At 38.0% G+C, this 26,293-nt stretch overlaps 1 protein-coding gene across 1 annotated transcript; it reads right to left on the minus strand.

Moving 5' to 3' along the window:
- Positions 1-2,022: 2,022 nt before the first annotated feature.
- On the minus strand, positions 2,023-26,293 carry ECT2 (epithelial cell transforming 2). The gene is given in 25 exon segments (XM_009084068.1): positions 2,023-2,112; positions 5,391-5,537; positions 6,266-6,373; positions 8,266-8,420; positions 9,431-9,569; positions 10,879-10,910; positions 10,913-10,979; positions 11,165-11,243; positions 12,092-12,173; positions 12,876-12,972; positions 13,949-14,059; positions 15,028-15,096; positions 16,692-16,811; positions 17,497-17,633; positions 19,100-19,322; positions 19,947-20,009; positions 20,191-20,306; positions 20,445-20,575; positions 20,701-20,774; positions 21,922-22,029; positions 23,057-23,146; positions 23,712-23,894; positions 24,820-24,912; positions 25,014-25,093; positions 26,152-26,293. Coding segments are annotated over 25 exon segments (2,724 nt in total). The 5' UTR covers positions 26,282-26,293.

The raw sequence follows: 26,293 nt of genomic DNA on the forward strand, positions 1-26,293 counted from the left end.
AGTGCTCTAGGTAATTAGATTGAAAACAAGTTGTCAAATCAGCAAATCAGGGTGAATTATCACTTATCAATTTAAACCAACTGTTTTCACTTTTATCTCACTGAAAAATTTCTGACATTGAGTATCCAAAAAGCAGTTAAGACCCAGTACAATCATAGAATTTTAGGAATCAGAATGGACATTAAAAGATGATCTAGTCCCAAGCCCCTGCCCTGGGCAGAGACACCTCCCCACTAGATCAGGTTGCTCAAGGCTTCATCCAACCTGGCCTTGAACACTGCCAAGGTCAGGGCATGTACTACCTCCCCGGGCAACCTGTTCCACTGTCTCACCACTCTCACAAGAAAAAACTTGTTCCTAATATCTAACCTAAATTTCCCCTCCTTCAATTTGTACTGAAAAGCAGGAGGACTCAGCACTCTGAACTTGGTAAAGAAGCTAAATCCAAATAATTTGGAAATTGAAGAGCAGCAGTGCAATAATGACAGGCTGATATCACCATAAGTTTGCATGGCAGTCACCAGATTGAAGATGCCCTTCCAAAAAACAGACACCAAGAACTGTTGTTGATTGTTTAGCATAGTATTTATTGAATAGGTTTTTTTTCTAGAGCCATTTTATTATGTAAGTGTCAGTGCATATTTTAGCTCAAATTTTGAATGGATAAGGGGAAAAAAAATCCCGAAACTATGGATACATATATCCATGGGAGAATAGTGAATATATTAAAGAACAAAAAAGATTCAAACCTACCACATGGCATACTTTATCAGGAATAACTACATAGGTCATCAGAGCACAGTTGTAGGCTGGAGCCCAACAATGCTTTTCTTTCCACATAAAAAAGTTCTCTCCTAAAAGCCCCTTTAGCAAAGCCAGAAGCAGTGTTATTTTAAGCAGTTTATTTACATTGCTTAGATTGGCAAAAAGAGATAAAAAACAGTGCAGTCTGACACATTCAGAAGCATCACTAGTTACACATAGATACAAGACAAAACACAGGTGGTTAAAAAGAAACCAAAAGTTGTGAACTCTTGTTTCTGGAGACAGATAAGCCGTTAATGAAATGCAGAAATATACATATTTAGATAGTTCCTGAGATAGCATTGCATTGTACAAACTGTTCAGAGATGAAAGTGAACATAGGGTTTTGAAGGAAGACATAAATACATGAGGAAGCCAGGTGAAAGCCTTGGGAGTACTACAGCTGTCATTTGACACACCAAAATTGGGCCCTCAAGTTACAATGTCACACCAATAATCCCATGCATTAAATAATCATTTGTTAACCAAGAATGGGGAAGGTGTGGGGCTTGGGGGTTTGTTTTTTTAACAGCCCTGCTACAAGAGAGTGTAATTCTTTTCCCTAGACTTCCACTTCAAAGCACTTCAAAGAATTCAGCTGATCATTTTTGGTGGTCAAAGCTCGTCATAGCCTTTAAACTTACTGTTCCCACCACTGTGTTACAGTGAGGCTGCAGGAGATCAGAATTACAGAAACACATTTCTATTTCTTTACAAACAGCTACAATTATAAATCCCTAGAATAAGCAGCTGTACAACAGGTTAACTGTCATACTTGAAAGGTCAGGTACTTCATAATGCACCTCTATTTAAGAAATCCACTGTTCAAACAGTGCTCTGCCAATTGATGAAGTTAGGTAAGCACAAGAGCCATCAAAACTAGTAGTATATTATATGATCTTTATCTTCATTTTCAAGATCTGACAAACCAGTTTATTGCCTATACGGGCCAATTTCCATATAAGAAGACAATCCTGTTATGTTAGTAAGAAAGTAAATTTGTGCAAGGGAATACTGTGTTTAAATGAATTCTACTGACTGGCTGATCTGCTTCAACACAACAAAAAACCTCTTGCGATTAACTTAGTGTTATCTAATGCTTTGCTAATCATTGCTAAGTGCTAATGACTAAGGTACCATTAATTTCAGTATCAGGTCAGTGACCAGCCACAGCATCTTCTCAGTCACTTCCACACAGCAGTGTCTTTTCACCCTGCTTCATATCAAGTGGGTTGTTGATCGGCTTAATGTATGACTCCTTTTTTCAAAGACTGAGGGAAGACTGACCAGGGAAGGAGAAGGAATACCCTGTTGGAAAAGAGGAAAAAGTTATTTGATCATTGATTAGATAATGTCAATAGTGCAGTAGTCATTTCTCAGCCTTGATACATCATACAAGGGATGAGTGAGTGCAAAAGATATTTAAGATTGGCAGTTTTTGATATTAATGATTCAGCATTTCCAAAGTTTGAACAGAAAAGTTAAACACATACTTTAAAAATTGCAGAAGAAAGATTTTTTTTTTTCCTTGTTACCAGCCTTGAGAGATTTGGAATGCAAGAACATGTTTTTGAGGAGTAGCTGTTAACCAAGTATTAGCATACATCTTGCATCACTGTTTTAGCAAATAATAATCTCCCTGCAAATTGAAGGCAAGATACATTATGATAATCTCTTAGAAAAACAGAGCTCCCCTCACATCCTACAACTTTCTGTGTTATCATCAGCTTTGAGCCCCAAATGAGATGCTGAACACATGTCTTCTTGGCTGCAGAAGGCAATAGACATCACAATGATTAGTCAAAGCTTGCTTTAGCTGTGCCTGGATGGGCACACATTAGGCAAAAAGCTGACTTTCCTGATGCTGGGAGAATAAGCTGCTTCTGGAACTTAAAATTACAGTGAAACCAACACATCAGTATGTAGCACTAAAAGTAAACCTCTTTGGATTAGCTGAGATTTTATATTCTTTTCACATTAGACCTCAAGATACTTTCACAAGCAATCTTCTGTGGCTCTTTACAGCACAGCCAGCTTCTCAGCATATCAACAAGTCATGGTAGTTCAGCAGCTTGTGCACCTGCATGCTTCAGAAGTCTTTGAAATAGGGATATTTTGGGCAGGTAAGGATATACCATTTCACTATGGAGAAGTTTTATGCCTGTTTATGGCATGTCTTCTCTTTGCAGTCATAGGGAATATTTGAAAATGACATCATAAACTCTTTATAGAGCAGCTCTTATTAGATTCTCAAATATTTTATACCAAATATTTTTTTCTATTTACAGATAGGTGAACAAGAATCTAAAACCACAGGTAAAATGAGCTGCTCAAGACTTTCCTGCAAGCAAGTTGCTAAAGTACTCAGAACTCTGAGGACTTGGCCACTTGGACAACTGAGCTGAATCAATAAATAATTCAATTGCATAGAATTGAAGAAACAAAAAAAAAAACACGGGGAAAAAACAGAATTAAAAGGATTTGTGAAAGAATTAACTCTGCACCCAGAACCAGAAATAGAACTACACCACACGTGAGTGTTGACTCCAACCCTGTGCATTAGAGCAGGGCAAAGAAGAACCCAACACCACTGAAAGCACTTGGTGGACTCTAGGGTGCTAGATAGCTGCACTGTGCTCACTTAGTTTAGGGGAATCAAGATTTTTTTTGCTCACTTCAGTCAGGATCTGATGTACAGAACTTTTCAGTACTCTACTGGTCATTATCTCCAGCATCAGCGCAAGTGGTAGTACAAATAGGGGTAGGGTATGGTCTGTTCAAGGCCTGACTATTTAAGCTTTGCAAGTTGGATGAGGCTTTTTCTTCTACAGCATTTGAAAGATGAGTATTTGGAGAGCCAGGACACAGCACAGGTCGAGGCTTGGAATTTTGAGGGCTCCGATTCACAGAACTGGAGCGATGAACACTAGCAGCACATTTGGCAGATCCAGTTAGGCTACACGAAGAAGATGAACGCGCAATCTACAATTAGGAAGGGATTCAAGAGTTAGTCCAAGCAAGAAAAAAATAAGCATCCAGGCTTTATTGTTAATTTTACTCTACAGTCTTTCCTACACCAAAAGAGTCTCACATAAGCACAGACCAGGACTCATTTAAATAAAACAGTATGTCTGAATAACAGCTTTGACTACCTTAATGGACTCCAGACAGGTTTCCTGCAGTTTTAGTTTCCTACTCAACCACTGCACTGGTATTCCAGCTTGATGGGCTGGAATCCAAACCTCTTTTCCACTCAACCTTATCATTCAACCAAAAAGGCTTTATGCAAGTTCAGTGGTGTGTGGGATTGGTTAAAAAACACACAACACATGATCTGCTGCTAAGCTGCAGCTTACTACCACAGAGGTCCAAGAACTCTGGAAAAAATCTGAAACAGGAAAATACTTTTAGGACTATAAGTTTCCATGATTTTGGGGAAAAGAATTTTTGTCTGGAGTAAATACACACAAAGAGAAAAGTAAATTACTTGCAAGTTCATGAGAAATGAGATACAGTGCTGTATCAAAATGAAGACAATTACAATGCAGAAACAATTGTTGGCATAATCATAATAGAGAGAACTGGGCTATAGTCCCACTGGTGGTTTTTTTTAGCTCCTCTAAAGCAAGAAAGTCCACTGTGATACTTCCTCCCTTATTAATTCATATTTTCTCTTGTGGGAGAGCAGGGCAGTATCTTTATGTTGTACAATTTAATGGCCACTCAAACATACTGAATTACCTCCATATTAAGGTATTGACTTATCAGACAGTAGGAGAAATGATGAACAGGATTCTCTTTTCTTGGCCTTCTGCCCTACAAACTACAGGCTAGAAAGTAGGTGTTTACTCATCATATAGATTTACTCAAACACTAGAATAAAAGCAAAGATGATTAAAAAATCCTTCCAAATCTAGTCTGCTTTACTAGACTGTACTAGTCTGGGAAAATTGAATACTACTGGGAAATTGAGTTTGGCCTAATATAGCAGAAGAAAGCTGCAACAGGCAGCCAGGCACAGCAGAGGAGTTGCAGTATGTAGAACAACATATTGTTTTACCAAGTTCTCTTATACATACAAGGAGATAATTCCCTTGCCTTTTTAAAGGCTTGCAGGCTTCCTCATCTGTATTTCTCTACCCTTCCTTCCCAGTTTGTTTCACAGGATGTGTGTCATCTTACCGCTTTGATTGAAACAGTCACCATACTATTCAGGGCTGTATACCACATTTCTGTGTGGTGTTCAAAATCAAAAGCATGAACAAACATAAAACAGTGTTGGAACTTTCTCACTCTCTCAGTCAAAGAAACCAATTCCATCCCTAGTAAAAGAGATTGGTGGAGGTTTTTCAGCTTAATTGTTCAAGACAACTCCCAGTTTCTAGTCCATACAGATTTTTCTGTATTTTCAGCAAGTGAGGCTTCTCATTAAACAGCTCTTGAAAATAATACATCTCTGAATGTAGATTAAAATAATTTTTTCCCCACTGTGGATCTTGAAACTGTTAAAGTAAGATCAGCACCAGACATTAAATAACTGATCTTAAAAAGGTGACTTATTTGGCCTGCACAGCCAAATCACTCACCGCTAATGACGACGTGCTCGTTAGTCGGCTGCCGATATAACTCTCATTAGCTGAGCTGGGACTTCTTCCTTCTGTTGCACTATGAGACATTAAAGCCCTTCGAAGAGCTCTCTTTGGTGTTTTTGAGAAGGAAAAGGCTCTTGTAACCTGAGGAGTTTGACAAGCAGTTACACACTGACAAAAATCAGGCTGTAATAAGTACTACAACGTAGGCTATCAAGCAAACTGTGAGCATCTGTAGGATGTGTATCAAATGTTAATATGACAGTGTCACAGCTAGCCAAACACCCACATCCAGAAAGTGATCTGAGCTAAGGCTCCCCATCATCCTTGCTCTTCTCATTCTGTCCAAATATGAGGACGACATGGCAAGGGAAAAAGAGGGAAGAGATTCTGTGTCTAGATCTGGCAATGGAAGATATGGTTTAGGGGTTACAGCAGAGTGACAGGTTAACAATTGGTCTCTTCCAATCTTGATGATTCTATGATTCAGGGAGAAATTTAAGCAAGGTCTAGTCAACTAGGCTTCCCCACATCCCCTGACCCTGCACAGTCAGCCTCCCCCCTTTAAGTTGCTCTGAATTTTGTATTATATTTATAAGATTCAAAGTATTAAACAGAATAAGTTCCATAACAGACTCAAAAATTACTATATAATACTTATGACCATAATACTTAAGACTATAGACAGATATTCCAAAACCTTAAACAACTCCCCACCTTCTTTAAGGAGCTTATACTTATGAGTTTCAGTTCAGATTAAGTTTTTCCTGTCACTGCTGTAAATACTACAAAACACCTGAAACAGGAATACCAGCACAATTCCCCAATCAAAATGGGGTTTACTGTAAAGCACTGTCTTTATAGCATCTTACCTTCTTGGATGTTTTCTTTATTGCCCTGGATGCTCTGCTTAAAGTACTGTCCATATCTTTAGTATTTACTTCAACTGAATCAGGATCAGTAGTATAAATGAGATTTTCCTGAAGACAAAAATAGTCTTAATGGCCAAACATCAGCACTTGCCAAAACTTAATTTTCTAGTTCATTAGGTCAGATTTAAAGGTTTTAATTGCCATATTCCACCATATTTAACTCCTAATACACAATTCAGCAGCTGTTTGTTTTCAAGCCATTTCAGTAGATTAACTGCTGGTGCAATCAGCTTGTGAAACCACTTCATCAGGAGTTTTAACATTCAGTTTGCCTGATTTAGTTTCAAGTTCAAGGCTGACCAAATTAAAGGCATTAAGTTCTGAAGCATCCCTAGGGATTTTCCAAGATAAACACTACCTTGTTTCACTGACACATCTAGCACACTTCTGAAGCAAAATCTTGATAGCTCTAGCTGTCAAACATCAAGACTAAATCTTTCATCTTAAGCCCAATAGATGTTGCAGAATAGCCACAAGTTTGGGGGTTTTTCATGCCTCATTCCTAAACACTGGCACATGCAAAGCAATCTCTGGCTACCCACTTACACAACTTGGGGGATTGGAGGTAGCACCCATGAGAGTGGGAAGCTGCGGGGTGATTGCTTTTGCTGCTTTGTCTTTATTTTGAGAAAAGAGAGTTTACACTAAATAAATTTCTAAAGGACCCCAGACAGCAGCTGTACGGCTATTCCCAGGGTCTAACAAAGAGTAGTCAAAGCCTTTGCTGCCACCAGGTGGCAAAGTCAATGTCATCTCACTCACATGATGCTACACAGCTCTCGAAAAATCAGGCAAAAGTGCTTAAATTAAAGCTCAATTTGACATTTAAATCAGCAAGAAAGAAGTATTATATAGTTGGTACAAAGCAGTAGTTACAGAAATTATAAGTAATGGGATTCAGCATAAGAGGTTACAATTTGTCAGCATATGATTCTGAATGTCTTGGGGCAAGGGGGAATGATACATTTAATACACAAAGATCTAATTCCTTTTAAAAAAAATCAAGTTATATGTAGCACAAGAGACTGAAGATAGGCAACAGACATATTAAAGTAAATTAACACTTCCAAATAAGCACTTTTCCTGCTCACCACCTAAAACGGAAGGAAAACCACAAAGCCAAGTCTCTTATTACTAAATCCTTAGATCACAAGGCAGAAAAAATAAAACTAAGATGCTATTTTCATTACTTAATTACCTCTCCAATAACAAGCTGTAAGAGTACACTGCAGAACATAAAGCATTTCTAGTTTAAACCAAATAGTTTCAGCTATATGTGCTACACATTTTCAGCAAATTTACATGACTGATATGCATAGACTTTTACATAATTAAAACATTAGCTGAAAGCCTCTTGCCCTAATTGGAGAGCATCTACTCTTCAAATTAGTGGTTTTCTGGCTGTGGAAAGCCCACACACTGAGCTTCTGAAAACATGAGGAGGCCCATGCCTCCTTGATTTCATTGCTTTGTTTTAAGGTTGTAGGTTCCTGTCTAGAGGAAGAAGATAATTCATGTCCCTTACATTACTGTGCTCATGCAGATAAGGTATAGAATAAAGAACTCAACCTAACACAGAATTCAACCAAACCAAATGATTCATTACTGGGATTGTAAATTGAAACAGCTGTGAAAGCAGCTAACTGAACACAATTCTCACTAGATCTACAGTGCAGAGTTAAAATTATTTATAATTAATTTGTGATGTTGAAAGGGTATAATTCTTAATTTTTAAGTACTTGTTAGCTTCCGTAGAAACTAACTTCCAGGATGTTTCCTTTCCCATCTTTTAACCACTCACATTCAGATGTGCTAACAAATGTTTTCTGCTCTACTTCACCTCAAGCACATCCACTATTAACAAATTCTTTAGCTTCATGTGCTTCAAGCCAAAAGGAGAGAAATATTCCCAATCAGCAACACGGTTCCAGAGTACTTACTGCATCTGCTTTACAAATAGTGTTAGCCACGTGCCGACACAACATCTTCAACCAGTCCTCCTTGCAAGGTTCTTCAGCTGTCATCTGGAAGCTGAGCAGCTTGTTGTTGAGCTCTGTAGGTGGGCGCACGACTAAGGCAAAAGCTTTCTGGCAATCTACAGTTTATGAAAAAAACAAAAACAAAAAACCCAAAGGCAAGGAGTTAATACAAAGAATAATAAGTTCTCAGAATTTAGGGAGGAACCTTCAGAAGGGTTAACCCTCCATCTGCCAAGGAGCTAGACTTGCAGACAATATGATTTGGTGCAATGTCTTTATTTACACCATAGCTGTTGTATCACGTGCAAGAGCACAGAGTTCTGCCCACAGCCTTCATCAAGAGGCTGCAATCAGCTGTTCATGCAACAGCTGATTATTCACCAAATAATCTGCCTACTACAGACAGCAGACTAGTCAGCCTCATGTTCACTACCTACTCTCTTTGCCATTTCTTTATTTTAATTGAGTTTCTATGTGCAGGTGCTTCAGAGAACAACGCAGAACACATGATGTGCATACCACTGCCTACAGTGGAACAGCAAATCTATCCTTCTAGGATATAAATTTAGAAATTGGTCTGACTAGACTTCTAAAGAACTCACTATCAAGGCCGGAGCAGCATTGTAGCATGACTCCTGCTGCTGTAGCAATGCATCACTTCAGCAAAATCCCCAGTATGGCAAAGCAGCTAGAGAAATTTAGTCATCTCAATTTTTCTTCGAATATGCCAATCACAGCTCCTCCTGAGCATTATCATCACCAGTTAAATGAAAATTTGGTTTCACACCAACAGCACTTGTCTCTGGCCAGTCTAATGCTCTGGATTCAAGTTTGGTTTTTTGTTTTGTAAATCCAGAACTGTCAAGTGTCATTTGGTTGGCTTATGCTAATGACATCTGTAGTTCTGCCAAATTCAGTATCCTGCAGTGATTCTTGAAAAGCCAAAAGGTGTCAATGCAAGCTATTCTAAGGCTCACGCAAAGCTCCAAGCAGAAGCTTGTACTAAAAATCACATACCTAACATACCATACAACAAATACACCTTAGCACTCTATCCCCCAACAGCAGAGCTTCATCCTTCATGGATGAAGTTTTCATTAGCCTCCAGAGCACTTCAAACACAGACCTTCTGTCTCCCTGATGTCGAGGACTTTCTTGATCTGGGAGAGAGGCATGAGAACAACATGCTTGAGAGATGCAGGAGGCCTTGTATGGCCATGTGGACTCTTGAAAGCTCCAATAACTTTATGCCGTTTCCTTGCAATCTGCAGTTAAATAGAAGAGAAAGTTAAAGTTAAAAGATCTCTTGCTTTCATTTCCTTTCCTTGCTGTTCTTTTACCTTCTGCTGTACAGGAAGGCACAGAAAACTTTGCTACAGAAAAATATTTTAGACTATTTTTATACTATTTACCATATAAGTCTTTTAGGAATTCACTTATCTCATTATTCATGATCTGCAGTTCAAGTGGTCCAGAAATATTTGTTACTTTGCATCGATAGACTTACCTAAATATAAAATCAATTAAGAAACATCAGAAGGGAAGTAACTTTGCATTAGAGACCTCAATTTTACCCTGCATAACCAACCAGGGCCATTTGGAATCTATCACAATGTAGTTTAGATTTAAACAGAAGCAGCAATGTCTGCATACACAAACCAACTTAGTCTGTGATCTGTTACATCCTGGAAATGTCCTTTGCTGCAAGCAGCCATCAAGTGGGCTTTGTAGTGCAGGTTGGTCAGTCAGTTTTTACTTTAATATTAACACACAGGTATCTCACATGGAATTTTTAAAAGCAAAGTATCTTCAGTTCCTTGTATCTTGCACAAGAGACAAGCCAAGAAGTTTGTTTAAAAGTGTCTTTAATTTTCCTTTACTTCCTTTACAAGAAGTGATGAAGGCGAGTCAGCTTGACTCTCAGGAAGTGTTCGCCACTAGGTTTTTGTCACCAAATGGTTCTTAAGACAGCACTAATTTTGGATTATTTGAGAGTTGGTCTTCCATGAAGACAGTCTTCTTTGTGGAAATAGTGGTTGCTGTCTACAGCAGTAAAGTGTCCTTTACAACTTCAATTTCTCTACATAAGTCTCCAAAACTGTTAGATTACTTTTCCCTCTAGTTCTCATTTTTTTTAGTCTAAGGCATTTAATGTGAAATTTTTTTTTGGTAGCCTAAGCACAGACAGATCTATCTCAGAGTTCTACTATTACTCCCATTAAATACAGCTAAACTTTAAAAGGACCTGCTGAGCCAAGGACTTTTCCATCCTACTCAAAGTGCTATTCAGATAAACATTTCTTCTCTAACACATTAAGCTGCTTTTATATTTTTGCTCTGGCCACAAGACATTAAAGGCTACATTAACACATCTCAACTCCCCTGAAGTGACTAGCTACTAGTGTTCACTTACACAATAGTTAATGGAAAGGCAACATCAGCATGTGTTGAGCTATCAGCAATCCATGACTTAAAACTCTCTGCTTTAAACTCCTTAAAATTTACTTGTTTATATTCATAGTGTCAAGTCTTTTATAATTCAGTTCATGAGATGTACATATATCATTGTCTTACCTCTAGGCAGTCATTGAACAGAAAGAGAAAAAAAAATCATCACCAAGTGCTACAGTTTCCAAACGATGAACTAAGCTTCGGTGAGAGGACAAGAGATTTGCCTAAGTGACACAAGCAAAAAGCTCATTAAGCATTTAGTTCAAGGACTGGATTACTCTTGCTTACAGCTTACCACTGGAAATCTGTTTTAACCAGCACCATCGCATTGTAACCTCACACACTTTTGCAAATGGAGCAAACTAGTGCAGTTTTTTCACAGATCTGCAGCTTCAGAGGAATTACTTACTGGACATCCATCAACTTCATAGACAACGTCAAAGAACTGCCTTTGTGCCTCTGTTTTTCTTTTGTCTTCATTAATATGTCTAAAGGAAGCACATGGTATTTATTTCAATATCAAGCAACAGTAAATGAATGCACTGCATTTAAGATATACAAAAACAATAAAGCTGAACATTCAGGGATACAATTTACACAGCAGCACTTGCCACACTTGCCCAATGAAATATCCAAATACCAGATGTAAGTACATGGGAAATTTCAAACCTGGAACAATAAACTTGTCATGTTATCAGTAGCTGACAACCATACAGTTAATATAGAATTCCCCTCCACTGCCCTGTAAGATTTTGAACTAGAGACTGACACAATGCAATTCTTTACAGCTGCATTTTATGCCCCCAGGTCAGGAATGCAGCTCACTACAAAGCAGATGCAAGAATAATTACAATTTAAAACTTGTTGTTGTTAAAGCTGGACAAAAATTTACCCAGTTAATACAGGAGGTCTCATTGCTGGAGACAGACACCACACTTCAAAAGAGGTGAGACTTACAAACTAAACTTCAGCTTTAAGCTAATTAACTCATGGAACAGTGCCAAGAGTAGCTAATATAGGACCAGAAGAGAAACTAATCTCCCACCAATAGTATGTCCTTTCAGTGGATATATGCATAGAAGTAAGATTTAAATGCAGAACACATCTCTTCCATTCTGGAGGAGATAGGAAAAAAAAGCTGGAATAGAACAGAGGACTTGGGATGTTCAGCTCCTGCTGAGGCAGGGCGTCAACAGAGGTTCAGGTACAAGGGAGGCTGATGAACACAAAGTTATGTTTACTTACTGTTACTTGTGGCAACAAAACACAGAGCAATTTAGAAGGAAGAGAGAACTAAATGTATAACAGGTGGTTTCATAGAATGAGCGTGACTTACGTCATCACTTCCTTTAATGATTCAATAGCTCTCTCTAGAGTTATTTTATCTGGGTTCTCTTCTGCTGTATGCTTCTTAATATCTGCAATTAAAGAAAAAACAAATAAAAACTCCACACACATTACAACTGCCTGAAAAGAAATATGAAAAATTCAAGTTTAAACTGTAAAGGCAGATAAGATGACTGAAGAAATCACATCTATCCTGGAGTCCAAACTCTGACCAAGTGGGGAACTAGGCTGAGTAGCAATTGTCCAGGCATCTCATTAAGAAAAAACACACACACAACACAAAAACCAAACCCTTACACTATTAAAAAAAAATGTTGAAGCACAGAGACAAGTATAAAAGTCTTTTTCTACCTGAAGCAAAAGGTGATGGTATGGATTTTTATTATTTTTAGTAAATATACTCATTATTGCAGTAAGTGGTTGATACCAGGTAGAACACATTAACTGTAAGCCTTGCCAATACAAATTGCTCTCTAGTTTACATTAGTTTCATTTGAATCTCAATTATATTCTTGTTTGAAGAGACAGAACTGTTTTCAGTGCAAACTTTTCCTCTACCTGTAACATGCATACAAATATATGACCAATACATTTAGTCAAAAGTGTGACTTTACTGGTTGGTCTCACTGACTGCCAGTAAGCATGATTAGCACCCCGAATCACCCTTGTTTTATATGAGAAAAGCTGTTCCTAATGGTGACAAAGAGTAGACATTATCTTGGTTTTAACACACCTTGAAAGACAAACGAATAAAAATTGTATCACTAAGTTACCATTTAGCAGTAGAGCAACACTCGGCAGCCTTTGAACAGGACGGATAAGGAGTTCAGCCAGACTCTGGCGGCCACATTCGGGTTTGCCTTGGTTTATCTGGGGAAAAGAATGGGCAGAAGGGAAAGAAAGCTTCTTTTTTTTTTTTTTTACATACACACACAAAAGCAAGAGAGTAGAAAAAAAGTCTTCCTTGAAAGTAGAATTGCTGTACAAGTTTGAGAATTGTTCACCACAGATAGTCATTAACAGATCATGTTAAAAAACACATTCTATTCAGAACCGCACAGTGATTGATATTCTCAGAACATCTACTTTTAAACTGTTCATGTTATCAACCCCTCAGTCCTAATTCCAGTTTATGTGGAGTCAGACAGGGGATGGCCTGTGCTCTTATTCATCCCCTATCTTTTACATATCAGTACTTTGATGTAATTCCTAGTACCTCAGAAAACAAGCTGAAATCTCTCAGTTTGATTCCTTCACTACTTGAGAAACTTGTTGGATATACAAGAGTTAAATCTCCACTGCACTATTAATCAACTGTGCATACATATCTGAAGAACTCAAGAGTCTTAAGACTCATCTTCAGACAACTTTCTTTGAAGATCATCTTCCTGTTAGATCTCCACTGTTAGACTCCTATCATTAGTCAGAAGAACATTGAGATATTCTACCTCTCAGGAGCGTCACAGCTGCCCAAAGAGAGATAAAAGCTACTTCAGAAACAAGTCTTTCACACACAGGGAGTAGGACCAGTCAAAGCAGCAGCTCTAATTATCTTTACAGAAAAGAGAAAACATGCATTTGGGAGGACCTTTTACCAGCAACAAATGCATATGATCAAGTGACCTTGAAAGCTGTATGACAGAAGAGGAATTCAGGCCTCTTAAAAAGGAGTCTTATGAGAAGCTTGAGGCACACAAGTTCAAATCCTTTCTACTTCTGTCTCACCAAGAGATGTACATACTCCTTCAAGCTTCCAAAATTTCACATTCGTCTGTCTACTGCATTAAGTAGTACATGGTAATAGTCTCCATGTTCTACTCACAGACTTAGTTCTGCAGACACTTACCTTTAGGAAGGCATGAAACCTTGGCTTCTGTTTTTCACATCTCGTAATAGTCTCCTTGCTCATTTCGAAGAAATTCACAAACGGAGGGTATGTTTTCACCAAGTCTTTTGACTGCAAGAAACAACTGTTAGGGCTCTGCTTTACATATCATGCAGCATTTGTACATATGTTCATATGTCCTGAGCCACACAAAGCTGCTCAAAGACACATTTCAATACAGAATAATGAAAAACGTGTTGTAAACCCACACGTGTTCACAGAACAAGTTAAGACATTTTTCTGTGCCAGGCGCCCAAGACTCAATACCACTGATTAAATGCAGACTGCTCTCAGAAGCATCCAGCATACATGTGAATCTTAGAAGCTGCTGAGCAGCTCAAGTAGAAGGCAGATTCTCACCTAGCAAGAGGCTTTTGGTGAGAACTTTGGAAATTTCAGACAGCTATTTTTTGTAGTCACTGCAATCACCTTTAAAAGACACCAAACCACCAGAAGCAATACCTTAGAGTGAAAACTTCTGAATGACAACATACTATTTGCCTCAAAATCATCAGGTCAGCAAAAGCACAAGATACATAGTGGACTACTTATGTTAGCATGCATTGCAGTCCCAGACCTAGCTTTCCTGTTCTACATATTCTGTAATCAGAAAAACACTTGCACATTTGAGTCCTTACTCACTTGCACATTTCAATTCTTGAAGAAAGAAGACAATAAGCTTCTGTGAAAAGTTATTTTCCTAGTTCTATACTATTTATCCGAAGCAATAGATAGCTAAGGGTACAGGAAGGACCTTTTAATGTCTGAGTAAAAAGTATGTCTGTAGTGTTTCAAATTAGTTCTCAAACTGTAGGTATTTGGAGTTTTGCTCCCTCATACCAGTGGACAGAGACACACACTGAAACTTGTACATGAATTATATCATCTAGCTCAACTGAAAAATCTGAACAAAAAATAAAATTATACAAATTTGAGTTCTTTCTCAGTAATGCTTTGCTTGTCTTTGTTAGCTCCTTGTTTGTAAGGCAAGATAGTAAGGCAAAATAGTTCTATGCATAAAAAATGAAACAGGAACTTACATATTTAAGAATGATATCACCAATACTTTTGCTTTCAGTCCAATTTATCATAAGATCTTCCAGGTCCTCCTAGAAGAGATGTAGGGATGGGGGAGGGAGAAAACAAGCTGAGCATGAAGTACAATAAAGGTGTTAAATGGGATCAGTGTTTTGCCAAATACTTATAATTAGTTTTGTTTCCATGCTGACAAAACAGACAATCCTAAAAGCTGGAGGGGCTGACTGTGAAATTGTACAATCTACTAAGGACTGAAAGCAAGAGATACAATTTCACAGTCAGCCCCTCCAATCTACTAAGGACTGAAAGCAAGAGACCTCTGGCTTACTGAATATGTAGTTCTAAATCCATGCCAGTAGAGCCTGGCAGTGTATCAGCACTAGCCAACTGTGCAACAAGATGACACTACTGCATCCAATACACTACAGAACATATTCCAAAGGAATATTAAAAAAGGATACAAAGAAGACAGTTGAACCAATTCTAACTAAGAGTGCACAACTAATCTAGGACTCTTAAGTCCGTAAGATAGGATTGAAATAGAACTAGCATAGATTCCCCTCACTTGCTATGCCAGGGTGTCAAGGAAAGTGACACCAAGCAGTTAAGCCTGTATCAGCTTGATGAGGATCAAGCTTATTCACCATCAGCTAATAATAGGGACAGGAGGACACAGCTGAAGGTTGAGGATTCACTTCAAGTGAAAAGGAATTCACTATTAATATTGGTTTGCTGCTGCCACTGTTCTTTTCTTTATTACACCAGAAATGAAGGAAAACACATCTAAGCAACACTCCCTACACTGCATGCTGCAGGTGAATCCTACTCAACCCATGGACACACATGTCCTACTTTCATCTCTGATGCGGGTACACATCAGTATCCAGTGTGATTAACTAGACTAGGTCCCAGCAACTGGGAAAAAAAACAAAAAAATATACAAACAAATCACTGAGTTGCAGGCAGTCTGCAAGTCCCTCTATTTTAAAAACCCTGCCATGAAATTCAGCCAGAATCAGACACGTGCCATTATTTGAAAGAGATTTTGTGAAGTGATATTTGAGGAAGACGTGCATCATTGGTTGATAGACATGCGTCTATTGTGAGATGGCTTCAGAGAGCACTTGCAATACAAATCAAAATATAAAGAAAGCCTCAAAAAACAGTCTCATAGGGAACTGTAATCAGCTTCTGTTAGCCCTCAGTACCACTAGGTCAGCTGCTTCAGAGCGAGATAGTTGTATGAGATAGTTTAATGGGTTGGTAGTTTTAGCTATCCTTCCAAGAGTCCTTGCTTACAGCTTTAAAAGAAACACATGTCATAAGCACTTAGGAGTCAGACTATTATTGATTGATACCAGTGGCCCTTTTGACCGGTTTTGTATCAGTGACAGAAAACCTCCTACACAAAGATATTAGAACAGGGAAAGGAGAAGCCAGATCATGAATAGCAATATAAATTACATGCACAATACTCAGACTTCAAATATTTATAACTGTTATATATTCAAGCATATTTTGGATTTGCACACAATTCCATAGGTTGAATAGTATGCAACAGCAGCAGGACAAATCTATACCTATCCTGCAGATGCAACTGAAAGCATAAGAAAAGATTCCAAGTCTCTATGAGATCTTCCCCTGCAGGGAACAAGTTACAGCTTGCCTTGATTTTAGTGTGCACATCAAGAATATCTGGAATGCTGCCAAATATGGTCTTTATCTCTTCCTGAGCAAGAATTGGGCCCCCAAGTTGTCCTTCCTTCTCCAGCGGAACCTTAAATAACTGATGAATTAAAAGAAAAAAGGTTAATATCTTTCCAACTGCCAAAACATTGTGCTGGAAATAGTTATAAAAGGAACAGTTCTCTTCCTTCCAGATCATATTTTCCTTCAGTCACAAGCTTGAGACACTCCCATTTAGCCAGAGTGGGTTATAGAAGAGTAGTTTGAAGACACAAACATTTAGTTCGATGCATCTCTACAGCATAACTTCCTTTCACTTTCTTTTCTACTCACACACATCTTGGTTGATTCTTTAAGCAGATAATCAGCTGCAATGGAAATAAATTTTCAAGAAATTAAGCTCTTCCTGTAAGTTGTTTGCTGTTCTGCTCTTCTTGGAATAATAATACAAAACCAAAGATACAAAACCAAAGCTTTCCCCTCTGCAATCTCTATTCACTAATATCTAAAATATCTGTGTCACAAAGATCTTATTTTCCTGGCACTTGCAATGTCCCTACACATTGCAATTCAACTGCAGATCCCAGATTAGAAATTGTGTTTTCCAACCATTACAGACATTAAACATCTTTATATGTCAGTAAAATTACATGTGACTGCTTACACTGTCATCTTGCTATGAACCTGTGATGCACCCAAGCCCTCAAAACCTCCAGATCACAAGCTGAAAATTATAATTGATATCTTATTACAATTGACCTGTTCTTGCCTTCAAACCAGCTTACCTGAATGATTGTTGTTAGAATATCAACATAGTTACTTTCTGTTTGATACAATTCCTTTGCAACCTGCCACCTCGCAGACTGCTTTAGTGGAAGAGGAGTAGAGTTTTTGGAAGGCCTTGCACAGGATTTTGGTGTTTCTGATGAAGAGATATTCCCAAAAGAAAATAGAGCTTTATTACAACAGAGTTCCTAAAAAAAGCTTACCCTCAAAGACAAGAAAAATACACATCAGAATTTTTAAGTGAAAATAAGTTTGGGGTTTTTTTTATAGAATAACCTACAAAATAGCCTTTTAGTTATCAGGGCTCTTTCTAGAAAATGGCTTTCTTTATTACAGCCTAATTATAGAACAACAATAATATATTATTCCTCAAAATTAGTCTCAAACTAGTAAGCAATTTACGGACAGGTCAATGACTTGACCCTGTTATGTTTAGTAGGAAGCAAGGATTAGGTGCTGAACATTATTTAGCCATACACTATGTACAAAAGTACTTTCCTACTTGCACTTTGCCGTGTAAACAACTATCTCTCAGCTGCCCTCCATCCCTGCATTAGGCGTGTAGCTCAAAACCAGCTATTAAAATCAGTCCTTGCATGCAACACTTTTCATCCTATTGGGGGAAGAGGAGGGACAAGGAAGTCACTTCTCTTAAAGCTAAAGCCAAGGTCCATGAGTTTTAAATACTTGGTATTGGACCTTAAGAGACCTGCACTGACTTATTCTGAGATCAAAGTTCATTACTGTCACAGTTACTGTGAAGTAAGTACCTTTCCTGTTGTTTACAAACAGCACATTCTGAGACTGTCTGTTGCTGTTGCATTAGAAGAAAATTTCATACCAGGAGTAACAAAAGCACTAGCATCATCTAAAAAAGGCTGATCCTTCCTGAATGCCTTCTGAATTATCACTTACAGGTTGTGCCTCAGAGTTATTTGATTTTGACTTTTTAAAGCAGTAGTAACTCCAGATACCTTCTCTGAATGATGAAACTGGGGTATTAGCTTCAGACTAATCCAGAATTCTGCAGTTCTCTTCCACAAGAACCACGTGCAGACATATTAGAATTCCTTTGCCAATTTGCTCAAAACCTGTTGCTAATTGACATTCTTGTGAAATTTTAGACATGACAGTTTGCTGGCACAAATCATGTTACTTTAACAGAGCATCTCAAAGACCTAGGAGTAGGCTGTGAAGGAATTTTCCTTTTAATTCCTTTAGTAAAGAATCTTTATCCTCCTTCCTCCAAGTATCCTACTGTAGAGTATTTTAGGTTATTTACTGTTGACTGTGTTGGGTATTTGCTACAGTCAGCAGAGCATTAGAACCATTTTGGAGTAACACTGTACTGTACTTCCCATATATCAACTCCCTGTCTTTTCCTTCAGATTTGAACATGCTTCCTGTGACAACTAGAGGAAGCCTGGCCTCTGTCTGAACACTTCAACTCTTTTTGCACATTTTGAAAAGGCAAAAGCCTGGAATTACTTAATCAATCTGTACCAAAACCTGTAAGACTTCCCTACCCCTACCATTTCCACTTGTATGCAAGAGAGCTCTTAAACACCGCGAGTATGTCTGAATGGAAGTTCTTAGCTCTACCTCCATTGGTAGTGCTTGACTCTGGAGTGTTGGAAATATCCAGCAAGGAGCCAATGGAAAGTGAATGTTCAGCTGAGGGGCGTTTCCGAGGAGGGAATGGGGACATGTCTGTTTCCCTGGTCAGTTGTGCAAGAGTCTCTTTCAAGCGGCGCCTTTTGCGATTACTGTTTGGGGTACTCAGGGAAAGCAGTGACACAGACTTCTTCAGGCCAGGACTCTCTGACTGTAGTGAAAAAAAAAAGCTTAGTTTAGTCCTTTTACTCACTGTGTCCAGTTCAACTCAGTGTAAAGGCAAGTTAATTGCAGGGATCAGCACACAAGGGGTATTTCTTAGGGAAGTAGAGGGAAAATGGGTAAAGCTGTTTTTTCCCCCCTTTTAAAACTGAAAACCACAGCAGTGTTTTGTTTGACAAAAAATACAACCTTTGGGAAGCAAAATAAGCTTAGTTTAGTCCTTTTACTCACTGTGTCCAGTTCAACTCAGTGTAAAGGCAAGTTAATTGCAGGGATCAGCACACAAGGGGTATTTCTTAGGGAAGTAGAGGGAAAATGGGTAAAGCTGTTTTTTCCCCCCTTTTAAAACTGAAAACCACAGCAGTGTTTTGTTTGACAAAAAATACAACCTTTGGGAAGCAAAATTTTTTCCAATATTTGACTAAAAATACAACCTTTGGGAAGCAAAATAAAGTTTTTTCCAAATTAGCATTCTATGTATGAAATTCATAATGGATTATCTGGAACTGAAATACTGCTTTAAAACATCTGATCTCTGCCCTCACACGTACTACTGTGCATGCTAATTTAACCTCCAAATAAATGCTGTGCATTGTGTGAGATTTCAACATACCTTCTCAAACAAATACATGGACTCTCCAGCTCTGGCATCCATTTGAATGCTTCCCCAAAACCACTAGAGAAAAAAGGAAAACACACATTAAGAACACATTACAGAGCTTCACACAAAGTTAAATAATATATAATAGTCACACAGTTTATAGGCTATATGCAAACATGTGACTTGGTCTGAAAAAATGTCTCTCACATACCAAGTACTATATGAAAACATTCTTTCAAGGATTTTCAGCACTAACCTCTTGCTTTACAACATAAAGTTTTTTTAGAGGTTCAAATGGAAGATCTTTTACAGTACTTTCTTCAACCACTAAGTGGGTACACCTTTCATCACCAACTGGCAAATAATGTCCTCCTAGATAAAAAGAAAAGGCAAATTAGCAAGAGTAAAGAGTATTATTGTTGGAAACCAGTATCTCACTTGATAGTTTTGTGATACCTATCATAAACTCCACTCCATTCTTCCCACAAAACAATTTTCATAAACAACCACCTTGCATTTCTGTCATTTCTTCCATGTTAGCTTTCTCATCATCAGAGAATCCCAGGAAACTTAACATGCAATCCTGGAAGGGAGGAACCTTGAACTGATTTCTGAAGTCATCATCAGCTGCACAGAAATCACTGAAAAAAAAAAAAAAGGTGCACAAAAGGTCACTAAATCAGTGCTATGTCACTATTTAAGCAGAAGCTTAACACTGCAGGTGAATAGGATAAAAGGTTAAGGCTGAAGGAAAATAAACACCTACATTTCATTCCTTTTCTCCCAAGCCTTATAAATCCACTCAGCTTTCACAATAGGAGTACCAAGACTTACAGCAATCTATAAAACAGAAAAAGCATAAGTTATACCAAATGTTTCCATTTAAATCTTTCCCATATCAAGAAAAATTTGTAACCCTCCTTTTACTTTTCAAGACAGATACTGCAAAAAGTTAATGTATTCCTTCAAGAATCATATCCAACTGCATCTCTCTAGAGTCAGAACACATGAATTCAGTGACTAGGAGGATCAGATCAAAACGGTGCACTTTTGAGCAAGTGTCAAAATAGCTATTGTTAGTCTGATATCCTTCATCACTCTCAAAACCACGAAGTCGAATCTCTATTCCAGTGGAATACAGAATCTTTATTCTGCCTTTGATACTTTGTATGAAGACAAACATCCCAGCCTGCTTTCATCAAAGAGAAAGTGACCATCCCAAAGGTAACTGCCATGACTGCATGAGAGATTGCAAAGTTTTCCTACTTTTTCCCCTTTGAGTTGGCAGAAAGGAGTTTTTGAACAGAAAGTAGGACTTCTCTCCCAACTGGATGATTAAAAAGAGACTCGAAAAAAAGCTGCAGCCTACTAACAATTCAAACAAGGGAGAGTCAAGGGGCTTAGATATTGTTACGTCATATTAAATAGTACAAAAACCTATAAACTTTCATTTATTTCTAAACTGAACATACATGTCCTGAAGGATTCCCTTTTGGTGTCAGAAAACAAACCAAAAAAAAAAATCAACAACCAACAAGATGCTCGTTTATACTTAAAGGAAGATTTGAATCTTTATGTGTAACAAGTTAATAATTTTTAAAAGAAGATGCACATAAATTGAGTACTGAAGTTTTATGCGAGTTACCTCAAAGTTTGTTAGGACAGACGAAAAAAGCAGGTGTGGATAGATAAACACTTGCTTGGCAATGTCTGAAGTACTAGTAAGATCAGTACCTGAACATTCTGAATCTTGTTGTTTATGAGTCTCTTTCAAAACCACTGCATTCAGGCAATTTATATTATTTAGGTCTCAAACAGAAACAAAAACATGCCAAAGCTCAACACCAGATGGAGATAAACTCACTATTACAACTAATTGTTGTTGGACAGGAATAAAAAGCAACCTGTGAGCTGAAGTATAACAAACTTAATCTACAAAAACCAAATTACAAGAGTTCCCATGAAGTACCAACTCAAGCTTACATACTCTGAATTTGTCTCCATGTGTTGAGTTAGCCACCAGATGTGTAACTTTTGAGCTGAAGTCCCTTCGAATAATTCCACCCATATGATGAACCAAGGTCACTAGTTTCACCTGAAAAATAAAGATGAAATAAGCTTTCAGTCTATCTTTTGAAGTTTACAGTGAAGAGTGACAGCAGTACAAAGGCAGTTTATGAAGCAAGCTACAGAGAGTAACATTACATGTCTGGGAATAGAAATACTCCGATTTGTTCTTAAAACATCTTGCTCACATCTATAGAAGACAGAACTGATACATCAAAGAACCATTATTTTTAACATTTAATATAGCCTTGCTGCTTAGCTTGACAAAGACTATCCAAACCACCAGTGCTCTCAGCAGTATCACCTATCATGCCTTCACCTTTTCATGCACAATAGATTTGAAGCACCTTCTCCTCACTGATTTAGTGAATTCTACCTGAAGGGTCACTTGCAAGAATTTACCTAACATTACTATTTGTCCAATTTGAACCTATTAGATCAAACCTAGCAGATGTAAACCTAACTAATCCTAACACTGAAAGGCTTATGCTCTGGGATGTTTTTCCCCAAATGAAGATGTGGAGCCATGTTGTTGATTCACAGGTGTCTAATAGGGAAATTAGGTGCCAGCTACCTCACTGAAATGGAAAAGCAAAGTGCTGGAGTATCAAACCACTTCATTCCTAGATATACCAGGACTAAAGTCCTATAGCATGATAGCAAGGCAGCATGGCAGCAAGATATCATGCCTGCAAATGCTCTGAACAGAGCTACAAAGCTTTACTTGGCCACACTACTGCCTGTACAAAAAAAAGGACACTCCCAGTAAACATCTTATCTGAAGCCTCAATCTACCAATCTTTAAGCCCTACTGAATTAGGGCTGTTTAATGTCACTCAAAAAGTGACCAAAAATGACACAGATAAAATGACTTGGACAAGTAAATGGTTGTCCTCAAATATCACTGCCCCAGGACATGCAACAAAACAGAAGAACAAACAATTCATTATTCCCATACAAACTCTAGTCATGGTTAAACCCAGAAGAACAGAAGAATATCTTGAAAACGAGCTTAAGATAGTTTTACCAAGTCAAAGAAATAAAAAAAGTCTTACTAATTCATCCTTCTTTCTGAATCCTGTAAAGCACAGCACCAAGTTCAACATACTTGCACAGTACAGTGGACGACAGGAGAAAGGTAAAGGCTGAAAATAAGAAGAAAGCTTATTAGACAGCAGCACACTGCTCCCATTAAAGTTGTCACATCACCTTTAATACAGTAGTGTTATTTCTAGTACTAAAAAATGCACGACACACTAGTCCAAGTGTGCGTATTTAGTTGCACCTCAGCTTCAGGCCTGCCAGCATCCTGATAAAGTAACTAGAGCATCCTTAAGTTCCACAGGCAGCACTCCATCCTTTTATTTCCTCCCCAGTCCATCTGCACCACATGACAACCTTTGGACATATAAAGTGCCTGCTGGAGCCTCATTTGCATAATACCTTTCCTAATGGCACAATCCCAACTGGTAGTCAACAACTCTCACAACTACTGCAGCAGCAGTTACAGCCTTACCACTGCCTGCCTGTGCTTTCTCACTACATGCAATATTCTAACACAATAATAGAAACTTGCTTTTCTTTAAAATTCTATTGCTAAAGACATTTATGAGTGATTGGAAAAGCAAGAGAGAGATTATTTGGAACCCTTAATATTTAGAACTCACTGCAGCAGAGAACCACTGAGCTGGTTTCACCTCAAGCACATACCTCTCCTTTCTGTGCACAGTGCAGTACAACTGGAGGGCCGATGACACGGCAGTCAGCCTTGCAGAGGTTGGTGAAGATGGAATTTTCAAAGTCTGATACGACAAAGACAGTCTCAAATTCTGGGGAATCAGAATCTCCAAGCTCTTCTAACGTGTCAGTCTTTATGTAGGGCACTTTAATTTCCTTGATGTACAGGGATGAAGGGGAAAGCATTACTCAGGCAACATACTTGCACTAGTGACAAAATCCAACTGATTTTTATTTTGGACCATTAGGAAAATGATTGAGTCAGATTTCAGAGACAGACTCAGGATTTGTGAAAGCTGGATGTAACACACTGTTCTCTAGCATAAGAATAGCTATGAACTGCTGAATGTCTTAAATGTTTAAGCAATTCCTGCTTCTGAAGAATCAGAATTCTAGTTGCTTTCATAGTTTACATATCAGTTCACACTGATAATAATAATATTTGGAAATATCAACAGGTTGGGTGAAAAAACACAAACCTAAGCTTAAAAGATAAATGAAATTTCAGACTGTCATAACAGCTTCAGGTTCTTAGGGATGCTACTAAGAAGTAGCATCCAGCTTGCAACAGCAAGCTCTGTGCTGTGTAAGAGCTAGAGAACAGAAATCAGTTTTGTTCAATGCTTCATATACTTAAGAGCTCTAAAAATATCATCTATTCTGATTTCAATCATTAGTTCCAAACATTATTTTTTATGTTTTTCACATCAATAAACCATTTATTGCACTTTAGCTGAAATGCAGCTTTCAATTGAAAGAGAAGCAAATTGACAATTACGAAGTCAGTTCATAGCAAAAACTTATGTGTTGCCTGATATGAGCATGCAGCTGGATGTGTCCATTGATATTTCTATCCCCTGTTAGAAAACACCACAAGGCAAGAGCTGCAGATATTACCTCCGTATCTAAGAAAGTGTTTGTAAAAAGTGCCAGTTTTGACAAGCTGTGACACCAACAGGAGCATTAGTTTATACTGTGACCATTATGCCAAATTAATCTAAATTCAAGCGTGTGCACATCTCAGTCCCAGTGAAGTACAACATGCTGCATGCAATTACTTGTGCTTAATTGCATGACATACCATAAGAATAATACTTTTTATTAGTTTTTCTTCTGATTTATCAGGACTAGTTTCCTTTATCTTTATAACAGGTACTTCCATTATCTTAATGGTCTGTGGAAGAGGAGAATTTTAGTATAGAAGCAAATTGGTTACTAGAAGTCTGAAGGCATAACATGTCATTTCAGGGACTGTTTTATCTGAGACCCACATACCTCCAAAGCTTTCAGAAGATCCTCATGCTTCCCTGCTTCCTGAACCAAAACCACTCTTGTTTCTATTTGAGGCATTTCTTCTGTTCACAGAAAAACAAGGATAGTATTTGTATTTTAACAGAAAACTCCACGTTAGGTCTAAATCAAGTAATACTGTCTAGAAGAATACAGGCACACAGCATCCTTTCAAGATACCTTATTTATCAAGAACAAGCCTGAAATCAGGTGTTATCTCAAGATGTCCTTGAATTAAGGCAAACCTAGTTGACTTAGAGCCTAAGTTTCTAGGTGAAACAAGATCCTGCTATTCATGACCAGTTACCTTACAGTCAAAGCAAGAACATGCAAAAAAGAGTGGGGGCAGGATGAAAAAGGAAGGGAAGGGGAAAACACCCAACCAACCAAAACAAACAAAAAAAACCAACAAACCAAACAAAATTACTGACTTAATATTTCTGGGAGAATTAGATATCAAGACTTGCTAGAAAACAAGACTGCTGGTATATTTGCTAGTTTCTGTGTTACTAGCTGACAAGGTTCATTACTTCCTTGCTGAAACTGAGCAATTACTAGAAACTGAAGTTAGACAACTTGTTCTGTTTCTCCATGTATTAATAACTTTCAAAATATTAGCAGGAGGGTACAAGTGTTGCCTTCATGTCATTTGCACCAGAAGACCACCACTATATTTTGGCTACTGCATTGCGGGAAAACAAAAGGATCTTTTGCTGCTGTTGTTTTTTAATTTCATTTCAAGATTTGTTTGTGATTTTAAACTCAAGAATATTAATCTCTTTGAGGTCTACCTGTAAGAGCAGCTGTGGTTTCCAAACACTGGTGTCAAAATGTCACCTAGAATGATTTATTACACAGAAGAGGCACCAAATGGAACTGACAGCTTTCTGTACATCAGACAGAAGACTTGTTCAATTCCATGGCTGTAACCCCAAATTTTTACAACAAGATGAGTTAAAAAAGTCAAGACACTCCCTCTGCTGATGAAGGGATCCCAGATCAATTCTGGCTGCCTTATATACAATTCCAGAGTTCAGCAAAGCATTTTTGGTTTTTCAAAACTCAAATACCTACGAAGTAATCACTATTACAAAACAGCCTTAAAATAAGCATCCCCCATTACCTTCAACATCCAAAAGAGACCTAGGGAACACATTGTCTTTGGAGGTTTCTGTAATTTTTGAGTCAAGGACAGAAGACTCAGCCAGGAGGCTCCTCCCGGTCTCAGACACCAATGTACTGTTGTCAGCCATGATTATGTCTTG

Source organism: Acanthisitta chloris, unplaced genomic scaffold (genome assembly GCF_000695815.1).
Source record: "Acanthisitta chloris isolate BGI_N310 unplaced genomic scaffold, ASM69581v1 scaffold24011, whole genome shotgun sequence".
Taxonomy (NCBI): domain Eukaryota; kingdom Metazoa; phylum Chordata; class Aves; order Passeriformes; family Acanthisittidae; genus Acanthisitta; species Acanthisitta chloris.